This window comes from Hemitrygon akajei, chromosome 8, assembly GCF_048418815.1.
Source record: "Hemitrygon akajei chromosome 8, sHemAka1.3, whole genome shotgun sequence".
NCBI classification, from domain to species: Eukaryota; Metazoa; Chordata; class Chondrichthyes; order Myliobatiformes; family Dasyatidae; genus Hemitrygon; species Hemitrygon akajei.
Window position 1 is genome coordinate 49,005,394 of NC_133131.1, and position 12,265 is coordinate 49,017,658.

The 12,265-nt window shown below is 39.2% G+C and overlaps 1 protein-coding gene across 4 annotated transcripts in view; it reads left to right on the plus strand.

Annotated features, from left to right (window-relative positions):
* The window catches only part of styxl1 (serine/threonine/tyrosine interacting-like 1), a 34,004-nt gene extending 22,251 nt beyond the window's left edge, over positions 1-11,753 (plus strand). For 3 of the 4 annotated variants that reach the window (XM_073053808.1, XM_073053810.1, XM_073053809.1), the window contains 5 exons: positions 3,716-3,849; positions 7,126-7,271; positions 8,618-8,712; positions 10,008-10,117; positions 11,276-11,753. In XM_073053808.1, the coding sequence (XP_072909909.1) occupies positions 3,716-3,849; positions 7,126-7,271; positions 8,618-8,712; positions 10,008-10,117; positions 11,276-11,407 (617 nt within the window). In that variant the 3' untranslated portion in view covers positions 11,408-11,753. Of the gene's footprint in view, positions 1-3,715; positions 3,850-7,125; positions 7,272-8,617; positions 8,713-9,632; positions 9,827-10,007; positions 10,118-11,275 lie in introns of those variants that run through there. The other variant, XM_073053811.1, reaches the window with a different exon arrangement.
* Positions 11,754-12,265: the final 512 nt, after the last annotated feature.

The window sequence follows — 12,265 nt, forward strand, 5'->3', positions numbered from 1 at the left end:
TCAGACTTGTTGGGCTCAAGTTATGCCGTGTTCGTTTAGGAAGAGAGACAACCGACACCTGATTATAGTGAAACGTGGCTTTAATGCAGAAACGTAACTGGCACAGCGAGTACACGGCATCGCTGGAGAAGGCGCGTTCTGCCCTCCCCTTACATTCTACGCTTATTTATACCCCTTTTCCCCATTCCAACCCCTCGCTACACATATTTGGTAAGGCCAAACTTTGTTGTACAAATTAGGTAATATCGGGCACTTGTGTCCCCCTTATTGGCCCGATGCCATTCACTCACGAGTTACCTGTTTCTTTTGTTTACTGAATCACGTGACACTAGCAGTTTCGGTGTAGCGGAATCCCCAGTTTCGCTTCCTCCCTCCCTTGTACTCCTGTCTCCTAATATCACGTGAGCCACTTCATGACCTGTAGTGGCAGTCTCGAATTAACCCTAACATTAACCCTAACAGACTTCAATGGACCTCTCTATCTTTGCTGGTAAGTGACCCAGTTACGGGGTACGTAACAGTATATAGTATATATTTTATCTTTCTATGCATATAAAACACTTAAGACCATATGTTTCAGCGCTGGGCTCAGGAACTTCTTCCTGAGTTCAACCCAGTGACAGACCGCTATCGAGTGCACTCTCCACCGTGCTGGGTTGATGTGAGGATCAACAATCCAAAACCCCAAAACTCAATAATTAAACCACTGCATTGCTTAGTAATGTAGTTTTCATCGGGGCAGAGCCTTTCTCACTTTATCATTAAAATTGCTCTGTTCATTGACTGATGTAGCCTAATGCTTTTCCAATGACCGATGGCGTTTCACCTCTTTCTGATCACTTTATTATTTCCACTTTATTTTCAATCACGACCGTGATTATTTTCATGAACAGAAACACTACGGATTCAGAGTTCTGCCACTGGGTCCTAATGTCCACTGCACTGAGATATGTTAAATAAGGTCTGGAGTTCCGCTGGGTCCTAAGATCCACCGTATTGAGACAGGTTGAATAAGGGACTTGAGCATCCGCGAATTTTGGTATCCGCGGGGGGGGGGTCCCGGAACCAATCCCCTGCGAATAAGGAGGGCCGACTGTATATTCTGCCATCATATTTAACCTACCAAAATGAACCACCTTACACTTATCTGGGTTGAACTCCATCTGCCACTTCTCAGCCAGTTTTGCATCCTATCAATGTCCCATTGTAACCTCTGACAGCCCTCCACACTATCCACAACACACCCAACCTTTGTGTCATCAACAAATTTACTAACCCATCCCTGCACTTCCTCATCCATGTCATTTATAAAAATCACGAAGAGTAGCAGTCCCAGAACAGATCCCTGAGGCACACCACTGGTTACTGACCTCCATACAGAATATGACCCATCTACAACCACACTTTGCTTTCTGTGGGCAAGCCAGTTCTGGATCCACAAAGCAATGTCCCCTTCGATCCCATGCCTCCTTACTTTCTCAATAGGCCTTGCATGGGGTACCTTATCAAATGCCTTGCTGAAGTCCATTTACACTACATCTACTGCTCTACCTTCATCAATGTGTTTAGTCACATCCCCAAAATTCAATCAGGCTCATAAGGCACGACCTGCCTTTGACAAAGCCATGCTGGCTATTCCTGATCATATTATGCCTCTCCAAATGTTCATAAATCTTGCCTCTCAGGATCTTCTCCATCAATTTACCAACCACTGAAGTAAGACTCACTGGCCTATAATTTCCTGAACAATCCCTATTCCCTTTCTTGAATAAGGGAACAACATCCGCAACCCTCCAGTCCTCTAGAACCTCTCCCGTCCTCATTGATGATGCAAAGATCACTGCCAGAGGCTCAGCAATCTCCTCCCTCGCCTCCCACAGTAGCCTGGGGTACATATCATCCAGTCCCAGTGACTTATCCAACTTGATGCTTTCCAAAAGCTCCAGCACATCCTCTTCTTAATATCTACATACTCAAGCTTTTCAGTCCACTGCAAGTCATCCCTACAATCGCCAAGATCCTTTTCCATAGTGAATACTCAAGCAAAGTATTCATTAAGTACCTCCGCTATTTCTTCCAGTTCCATACACACATTTCCACTGTCACACCTGATTGGTCCTATTCTCTCACGTTTTATCCTCTTGCTCTTCACGTACTTGTAGAATGCCTTGGGGTTTTCCTTAATCCTGTCCACCAATGCTTTCTCATGGCCCCTTCTGGCTCTCCTAATTTCTTTCTTAAGCTTCTTCCTGATAGCCTTATAATCTTCTAGATTCCTATCATTACCTAGTTTTTTGAACCTTTTATGAGCTCTTCTTCTTGACTAGATTTACAACGGCCTCTGTACACCACGTATCTTGTACCCTACCATCCTTTCCATGTCTCATTGGAACATACCTACTCAGAACCCCACACAAATATCCCCTGAACATTTGCCACATTTCTTCAGTACGTTTCCCTGAGAACATCTGTTTCCAATTTATGCTTCCAAGTTCCTGCCTGATAGCCTCATATTTCTCCTTATTCCAATTAAACATTTCCCTAACTTCTCTGTTCCTATCCCTATGCTATGGAATGCTATGGTAAAGGAGATAGAATTGTGATCACTATCTCCAAAATGCTCTCCCACTGAGAGACCTGACACCTGACCAGGTTCATTTCCAATACAAAATCAAGTACAGCCTCTCCTCTTGTAGGTTTATCTACATATTGATTCAAGAAGCATTCCTGAACACACCTAACAAACTCTACCCTATCTAAACCCCTCACTCTAGGGGGATGCCAATCAATATTTGGGAAATATAAATCTCCCACCACAACAACCCTGTTATTATTACTTCTTTCCAGAATCTGTCTCCCTATCTGCTCCTCAGTGTCTGTGTTACTATTGGGTGGTCTATAAAAAACACCTAGTAGAGTTATTGACCCCTTCGTATTCCTAACTTCCACCCACAGAGACTCCGTAGACAATCCCTCCATGACTTCCTCCTTTTCTGTAGCCGTGACACTATCTCTGATCAACAGTGCCATGCCCCCACCTCTTTTGCCTCCCTCCCTATCCTTTGTGAAACAGCTAAAGCCTGACACTTGAAGTAGCCATTCCTGCCCCTGCACCATCCAAGTCTCTGTAATGGTCACAACATCATAGCTGCAAGTGTTATGGGAAGAAGGCAGGATATTGGGGCTGGAAGGGAAATGGATCAGCCATAGAGCAAACTCAGTGGGCCAAATGGCTATTTCTGCTCCTATATCTTATGGTCTATGAATCTTGCATTTATTCTCTTCACCTAAGATGCTATAAATCAAGGGAGATGAGAATAGATTCAGGGAAACATATATGACTTTATAACACTTGTTAGAGCTGACAAAAGCTGACATCTGAATTTCAGACTACCAGTTTATCTTCTGTTCTTAGATTGGATTCCCCATACATTCTTCATATAAATAACAGACATCTTGAAACTGATCCAGCTCTATTTGTGGAACATAACTTCGTTCCACTGATCCTGGCTTTCAGACTGATCTCTAAGAGAGATCCTGATGCTTTTCTTTAAAGATTACCTCCCATGTTATAGAGTCCTTATCTTTGAATTTCCAACCTGTCATTCCATCCCTTGCTTAGGATTATAATAATTACTTTATATTAAAGTTTTATGATAACCCATACTCTTTGTTTAAATGTTTATGTCACTATCTTTATGTTTGTCATTTCTAGGTCCTGCAATCCAATATGCAAAGCTAGTAGAAGTTGTTAGCCAACAGCCAATCAGTATCCTGAATGGTGGATATGAATATTTTTCTGCTTGTTATCCGTTCTTTAGGACACAGAAAATATTTTACATGCCACAGGTAAGGTCAGTAGGTTGTGTGGAGTTGGAATGTTGAACAACTAGATGATTTTGAGCCATTTGGCCTTCCCGAAAATGGTAAATCCAGTTTTCAAAAGTACAGATCACATTTATGCTTTGTAATTTTTGTATAAATATATCATTTTTTAAGAGGAGCAATGGCTAATGATCACAGTGCCCTTCCGTACCCACTAATGGATATTAACTTTATTTAAGAAAAGGTATAAGGACAAGCCAGGAACTACAGGCTAATGAACTTTATATCAGAAGTGGTAAAGCTCTTGGAGAGGATTTAGAGAGACATGATCCATCTGCATTTGGAAGGGCAAGGGCTGATTAGGGATAGTCTGCATGGTTTTGTGCATGGGAATTCATGTGTCATGAATTTGACTGAGTTCGTTGAAAAGGAAACCAAGGAACCGATGATGACAGAGCAGTAGATGTTGCTTACAGGGGCCTTAGCATGTTTTTCTGACAAGGTTCCAGACTGTAGACTGATTGGGAGAATGACATCACATGGAATCCAGGTTAAACTCGCCAAGTAGACACAAAATTGGCTTGCTGGAAGGAGTCGGAGGTGGTAGTGAAAGGTTGTTCTTCAGATTAGAGGACTGTGACTAGTGGTGTGCCACAGGGATTGGTAAAGGGTACTTATTGTTTGTCAGATATATGAACAATTTAGATGAGAATGTGGATGGCATGATTAGTAAGATTACAATGACATTAAAATTGGTGGTGTGGACAGTGAAAAAGGTTGTCTGAGATTGCAATGGATCAAGAACAACTACAAAAGTGGACTAAGGAATGGAAGATGGAATTTATCTCAGGGAAGTGTGAAGTGATGCACTCTGGGAAGTTAAAGTAGAACAGGATTAATCAGCAAATGATAGAGTACTGGTGAGTATCGTAGAACAGAGACCTAGGGGTACAAGTTCATAGTTCCCTGAAAGTGGCAATTGAGGTAGACAAGGTGATAAGGAAAGGGTTTGGGTTTACCCTTACTGGACAGGGCATTGAATACAACAGTTGGGACATCGCTGTTGCAACTGTGGAAGTTGTTGGTGAGATCACACTTGGAATATTTTGTGCAGTTTGATCTTTATTCTAAAGCAAAGATGTGATTAAGTTGGAGAGGATGCAGGAAAAATTTGTATGGTTGTAGTTTTGATGGGAGGGCTTAAGTTATAAGGAGAGACTGGATAGGCTGGGGCTGTTTTTCCTGGAGCAAAGAAGGCTAAGGCATGACTTTATAGAGATTTTTAAAAATCATGAGGAATATGGATAAAGTAGAATGTGATAGTCTATTTTTCCCATGTAGGGGAGTCTAAAACTAGAGGACATGGGTTTAATGTGAGAGGGGAAAGATTTAGAGGGAACCTGAGGGGCAAGTTTTGCACACAGAGGGTGGTGAGTATACCGGAATGGAGTGAGTGCCAGAGAAAGTGGTAGAGGTGGATACAATTACAACATTTAGAAGCTATTTAGTCAAGTACATAGAAGAGGTTTAGAGGGATATGGGTCACATGCAGGCATATTGGACCAGATCAGGAAGGCTCCTTGATTGGCATGGAGAAGTTGGGCTGAAGGGCTTGTTTCTGTGCTGTATAACTCTATGAGAGTAAATCTACATGGAAATCATCATAACCACTGTTTTTGCTGAGAAATTAATCAGCCTAGATGTAATAGAGGGGTAGAAGGTGCCTTCAATATGCATGTACATACATTGAAGGTTGTAAATATTTAAAATTCTATCTAATGCATCATAAAAATTAATGTTTTATGGACTAAGTTTACAAATTATGGAAAGAATTATAAAGATAGATAAATTAACCTTTGGTAGATAAGCTGGTTTAAAAATTAATTATTAGATACATAGAAACTTGAGCTAATTGAATACATAAAGCAAGATTTGTTAGAAATGGCAAGATATGTAATGTGTTATAACATGTGGGAGCTAGTAGACTTTGGGGTCATTAGCCGTTATACCTGCAGAAAGTGTCTACATATTAAAATTTCAAACCAAAACAAAAAAAAATGCTGGAAATGCTCAGCCATGGAAAGAGAAACAAAGACCTTCTGTAAGAACCTAGTAAAAGAGAAAAGAAGTTAATTTTAAGTTACAGAGAAGGTAGGGAGGGGAATATCTCTTATGGGGTGACTCCAAATTGGGAGATAGTTTGTAGTCATCATTCTGTTTGGTGAATTAATGGGAGTGGTAAGAGACTCAGAATACAAACAAGGAAACATAGTGAAATGCAGAGCTGAAGAATATGTCCAGTTGGCCTGGCTATGCTAATAAAGAGATACAACCAAGAGTCAGCATCACAGAACTGACAATCCTGGACACAGGTAGAGAAAGTGAGATATCTTAAGTTGGAGGATTTATATCTGGAAAGCTACAACATGCCCCTCTGTGGGATGAGATGTTGCTTATGCTTACATTGGGCCTTTTTATTACCATACAGGAAGCTGTAGACAGATCAGCTAGAATGGGTGTGGGATAAATCATTAAGATGGCAAATAGCCCAGAATTGCATCAAGGACAGAATGTATGTGGTCCATAAAGTAATCACCCAATCTAAACTTAGTTTCTCCAGTTTAGAAGAGACCACGTTATGGACACAATGTAGTTCACTGGGTTGGAGAAAGTGCAGGTAAGTCAATGCTTCCACTAGTGTTGTCCCACCTGGATGGTGGGAAGGTCAGGTCCGTATCTTTTGCAGTTGCATGGGTAGGTGCAGTAATATGGAGACGAAAAAGTGGAACAGACAGTAGAAAAGGGAGCAATTCCTTTGAAATGCTGAAAGTGGAGGGGAAGGGAGGGGAGAATGGTGACGGAATCTTTTTGGAACAGGCAGAAATTGCAAAGGACGATCTGTTGAATGTGGGAACTAGTGGGGCAGAAGATTAAGGGGATCTCTGTCCTGCTTTGTCCAGGAGGAGATGGGTGTGAACTGAGGTGTGGGAGATAGATGTGATGTGGTCAAGAGCTCTGTCTGCTATTGTAGATTCCACCACACCAACCTACACATTCAACTGATTCCACCAGGTCCAACTAGTTTGTCATGTGCTGACTTGGATTTGTGGCCAGCAAGTAACAATCATGCTTCATAAAGAAGTGGTCAGTAAATTTATGACTTTATGTTCACAGACCCATGGGAGATGTCACTCTCATGCGGGAAATCCCTAATCCTAGCAAGTGCTAAGAAAAGCCAGCAGTTCTGCTATTTCCTTGCAAGATCAGTTTATTAACACATGACAGTTCTCTTGCCTACAGGAGCTGGATGCCTTTGAACCATATCCAGTTGAAATTTTGCCAGCCAAACTTTACATGAGTGACTACAAACAATCCTGTAACTCACAAATTCGGAAAGATTTGAAGATCAAGGCATATGTCAACCTCTGTCATGATAAAGAGATATTGTGAGTAATTGAAAGGTATTCTTTATTTTTTTTGAAGATGTTCACACTCTGAGGCTGACATATGGGAAGTCTATGATAACGATATGAAATGAATGAGGTTTATGTCTTGTACTGTGGATAAATTGCCACCGTGAAAAGAAACTGAGACAAGGATGCAATGATGCGGATTGAAATGTAGCAACCTTGCAGTAGTTTTGAACTCATGAACCTTCAGCTCATCCACTACTTACACATGACAGTCTACAGAAATCACTTCATCCTTGTATACCGGAGATTGAAGGTACTAGATCCTCATCAGAGAATTACCCTGTATGCGACATAACATTGAACTCCTCCAGCAGACAATGTGCTATCTAATGGAGTTTAATTTGACCATCACAAAGACAAACGTCATAGCTCAGGATGTTACTGTACCATCATTACATGGTTATCTGCTGGTTACTTTGATTTATTCCACATCTTTGAGCTGAGCTGGTAACTTATTTGTTGACTTTAAATTACTGCAGAATGATTAGGGGCAAAATAAAATCAAAAGAGAATTGATGGGAATGTGTTAGAGGGCTACCAGGAAGTAAGGAGTGAGATAATAGAATGATACCATTCAATTGTTGAAGACTGGCAAGGACCTGATGGGCTGAATAGTCTTCAGTGTTAAAGGTTGCATTTTGCTGCTGTTGCCTCATAGATCCATGGCCCCAAGATTAATACTGGCACCAGGTGCTGTTTGCATGGAGTATGACGGTTCTTCCTGTGACTAAGTGGGTTTCTCAGGTGCTTTGGTTTCTTCCCACAACTCAAGTAATTAAATGTTGAAAGAATCAAAACAGGAACTTGAACAGCCACAGGGGAAGAAGATGAAAATTGGACTGATTGGTCTGCCTTACAGGGAGCTAGTATGGGCTCAATGGGTTGAATGGCCTCCTTTAGCATTGTAATAAGTTTGTCAATATGACTAACAGAAGTCTGAATGAGAATATCAAGGAACAGATGAACACCAAGAGTACACCCTTTCTTAGCCATGATATTGATATTTACTCCCAGGACAAGAATAGATTTGATTCCACAGAACTAACAATGCACTTCTAATGATATATCTATAGATTTTTTTAATTAAAAGTATTTTGAGCTAAGTATTTTGTATAGCCTTCATAAGTATAAACATATGTTGCTTTATCCATGCATCCAATGATGTAATTAATTACAGCCATGATCCAATTAATTAGAATTGTTTTTGGAACAGAATATACTGACTTCCTGTGCACGTATATAGATAATTCTGTGTGTGTGTGTGTGTTTCACAATTCACAACAAAAAACAGCTGTTTCACTTTCTTTATCTTTCTTTAGCTTTGCAGAAGATCAAAATATTACAGTTTTACACATTTCTTCTTCCGATACAACTGATTTCTTCATCCACTTTCCATTGATTTGTAACTTTCTTGGTAAGTTTAATTAGTAGCCCTGTTAATGGTGAATTTCTTTTGCTGCTTGCTAAGGCTGTGTGTAATGCAAAAAATAGTTTGTACCCTTTAACTTAAATCCACGTTTATTCTTTTGATCAACGGTGAGCTCTGCACTCTGTGTATCATGAAAAATAATAAGTAACATTCAGGAAGATGCAATAAAAAAACAGAAAAATGCTGAAAAATTACTCATTAGGTCCTGCAGCATCTCAAGTTAGTGTTTCAATCTGTGACTTTTATCATGACCTGTATTTTTCTCTTTCTTTGTAGAGCTGCCTAACCCACCAAGTATGTACTGAAGTTCCTGTTTCCATTTTAGATTTGCACCATTTGCTTTGCATTATGGACAATCAATTTGTTTTTAGGCCAATAAGTTCCACTGAGGCAATTTATCAGTTTATGGCTTTTTGTGCCAATGTTGTGCTCTGCAGAGTGAGAGTGATTGGGGCTGGGGTATAAAATGTTACCCATTTCCTAAATCAAAAAGTAGGTAAAGTAATCATGGCTTGGGTGTAGAAAATTCAAACATTGATTAAAGTGTGGCAGCTATTCACACTTAATAATTAGTGAGGTACTAATTTAATTAAGTATTACTCCAAAGAAAGCGTGTACTCGATTTAGACCTGCCTGCCTATTAATAATCATTAATCTGAATGACATACCAATTTCAGTATATTTAAACATATTCACAAATGTGACATCACTCTTTCTCCAATGCTACTAAACCCAACCTTTACAGGCAGAGCTCAATCACAGACTTTGTTAAAGTTCAACAGAGGCTCCTGTAGAGGCATGCTTTTGGTGATGTGGACGCTCCTATTAATGTCATCAAAAGCATTGATGTAATATGCCTAATACCGGTCACTGCCTACAATGGCTGCTTTGTATTTAAAACACAGCTCTTGGGAACTATACCAACGTTAAACATCTTCCTTTCCATACTGGCCTGTACAAATCTTGTGCATCCCATTAAGCTGAAGGAAGCAGAAGCATCCAATGCATCACTTGCTCCATCTCAGCTGATACCACAAAGTACAGCATTGCATTTCACGTTTCATCTCTAGATCCCATTGGGTTTCTAGATGTTCTGCAATGTCAATAAGTGATTTCAGGATCTACAGTCCAGGTACACTCCTAATTGATAATGTGTGTTAATATTTTTTAAACTTTACAGCAATTGTTTTGATCATTTATAATTAAGAAATCTATGCTGTTATTTAACACCTGACTTTGAGGGGTTCCGGAATCACGCTCCATTACTTTCTTGCACACAGATGAACACTTGGATAAAGGTGCTGTATGCATCGTCTCCACTCTGGGTATAAGCCGATGTTGTATTACAGTGATGGCCTACCTCATTCATTCTCAGAAACTTCCTCTAAAGGTAAATGAGACAATTATGTGAAAAAATATTGTTGTGTTAGAACCAACAGCCACCCTGTGCTCAATACTGCAGAATCACAGAACAACTGTTGGGTTATCTGAATGAACATTTTTATTGCTGTCATCTGATGAGAGCAGAAAAATAAACATTTGCTGATTATCTAAAAAAGATAAAAATAGAAATAAGACATCATGTATTTCCATTCAGTTTTGATGAAGGAATATTGATCTTCCAGTAGTTATGATGTTATTTCAGATTTCTGGAATCTGCAGTTTGTTAATTTTCCATCACTATTGATGCTACTCTGTCAGACTGCATCATTGGAAATATTTTCCTTTTACTGATATTGGTCAATGTGAATATAAGATCATTATTGAACCCAACATTTCTGGCCAGCAGTGAAATGGACTGAATTAGTAATAGAATAGGAAACCAGAAACATCATATTTTCTATGCTTAAGTGTAATTCTGCTTTTTATTTTGGAAACATTCATGAGAAATATTTACTCTGTGACAATGCTCTGAGTGCTCTTTAAATGGAATCTTTTTTTTCTTTTCCACCATCCCAATGCAGGGAGTAGAAATTTCTTCTTCTTTCTATAGGTTGAGTGTGGATTTCTATTTTCTTTCTTCTTTACATTTATAATCCCAAATCTTTAAATGACTAAGATACTTAATAGGGACTTGGGACCAATGAACCTTGATAACCTATTTTGTTTAGCTTGACAACAACTAGTTCACAGTGATTACTTGCAATTGTGTCCACCTCATTTCTAGTTGAGTTCTCACAGGTCTAAGTTAACATCGGCATCAGAGCTCTTTGCAGAAGTCTGGAATCAAGCAGAGCTGATCCAGCCTGAAGAATTGGTTACCGGTATTTTAATTGGTAACTAAAGTAAGATTAGATTTCAAATAAATATTTCTAAATGATGATCAGCAAAAGGTCTGGAAAGGAGGCAGTTGCATACATTGCTGCATTCTCCACTCTTGCCCACCCCTGAATCTCAACTAAACCTTACCATGTTCGCAAAGAGGAATATTGCACCAATCACAGCTTCCTTAATTATTTAATGAGAAATAGATAGTATTTTATTTGTATCTTTTTGAAAGCAGCATTTGGAGATGATTTACGTGTACCTCAATGTTCATCCCCCTCAGGTCGTCTGGGCGCATGTACATAAATGCAAAGGAACCATTCGCCCACGTCGCGATTTTGTACATCAGCTTTCTAAGTGGGAGGAACTTGTCCTAAAGCAAAAGATCACAGATGTCTCTGACCCTTTTTACTGAACTGCTATGTAATAACTGTCAACGCAAACATTCTCCACCGTCAAAACAAGATTTGGAAATGTTTCTGTTTTTTAAGAGATTAAATGATTTGATAGCTGGAAAGATACCTATTTATAATAAAACTATAAATTATCTTCATTATTTCTAATTATAATGACATTTATATAAATAAATCAATGCATCTTGAATTATAATTTACATATTTAATGTTATAGTTTAAATAGTGCTTAATTATATTATATTTCAAATGTTATATGTTATATATTCAATGTCAGCAGAACATGGGGCTGGTGGATCTGTACAGAGTTAATCAATATGCAAGATTTAGTTCGACCTCTGCTAGATCAATGTCCTTTCATCAAAAATAGTCTAAGCTGTTAGAATGAATAAGTTATCAAAAATACAAGGTTTGTCTACTTTTTTCTGGTGCCTTTACCAGCTATACTCCAATGGATTTTTACACAAGGTTGATTTATTTACACTTCTTATTATGAAGTATGCCTCAGTCCAGGAAGTACAGGTACTCTCCATCACCTACTCACCCTCTTGATCCCTCTGTATATTTTGTCAGTATGATTCATTGAGCATGTTTGCCTTCACTGTTACAAATTTGATTCATATCCTAAAATGTGTGCATGAATTATGTACTCAGAATCGCAGTAAGGTCATATCTGCGATTCATCAAGTCCTCTCCAGGCATCGGATGGACCATACCAGATATTGATTGAATGCTTTTATGTACATTAGTTAACAAAGGCTTATTGATGGTGCTCTGAGGGATGTATCTTCAGCAGTTCCCTGTCTTGGTTGAAAGCTCATACCATTGTGTTCAGCTCAGTGTGATATCCTTGGTCTTTT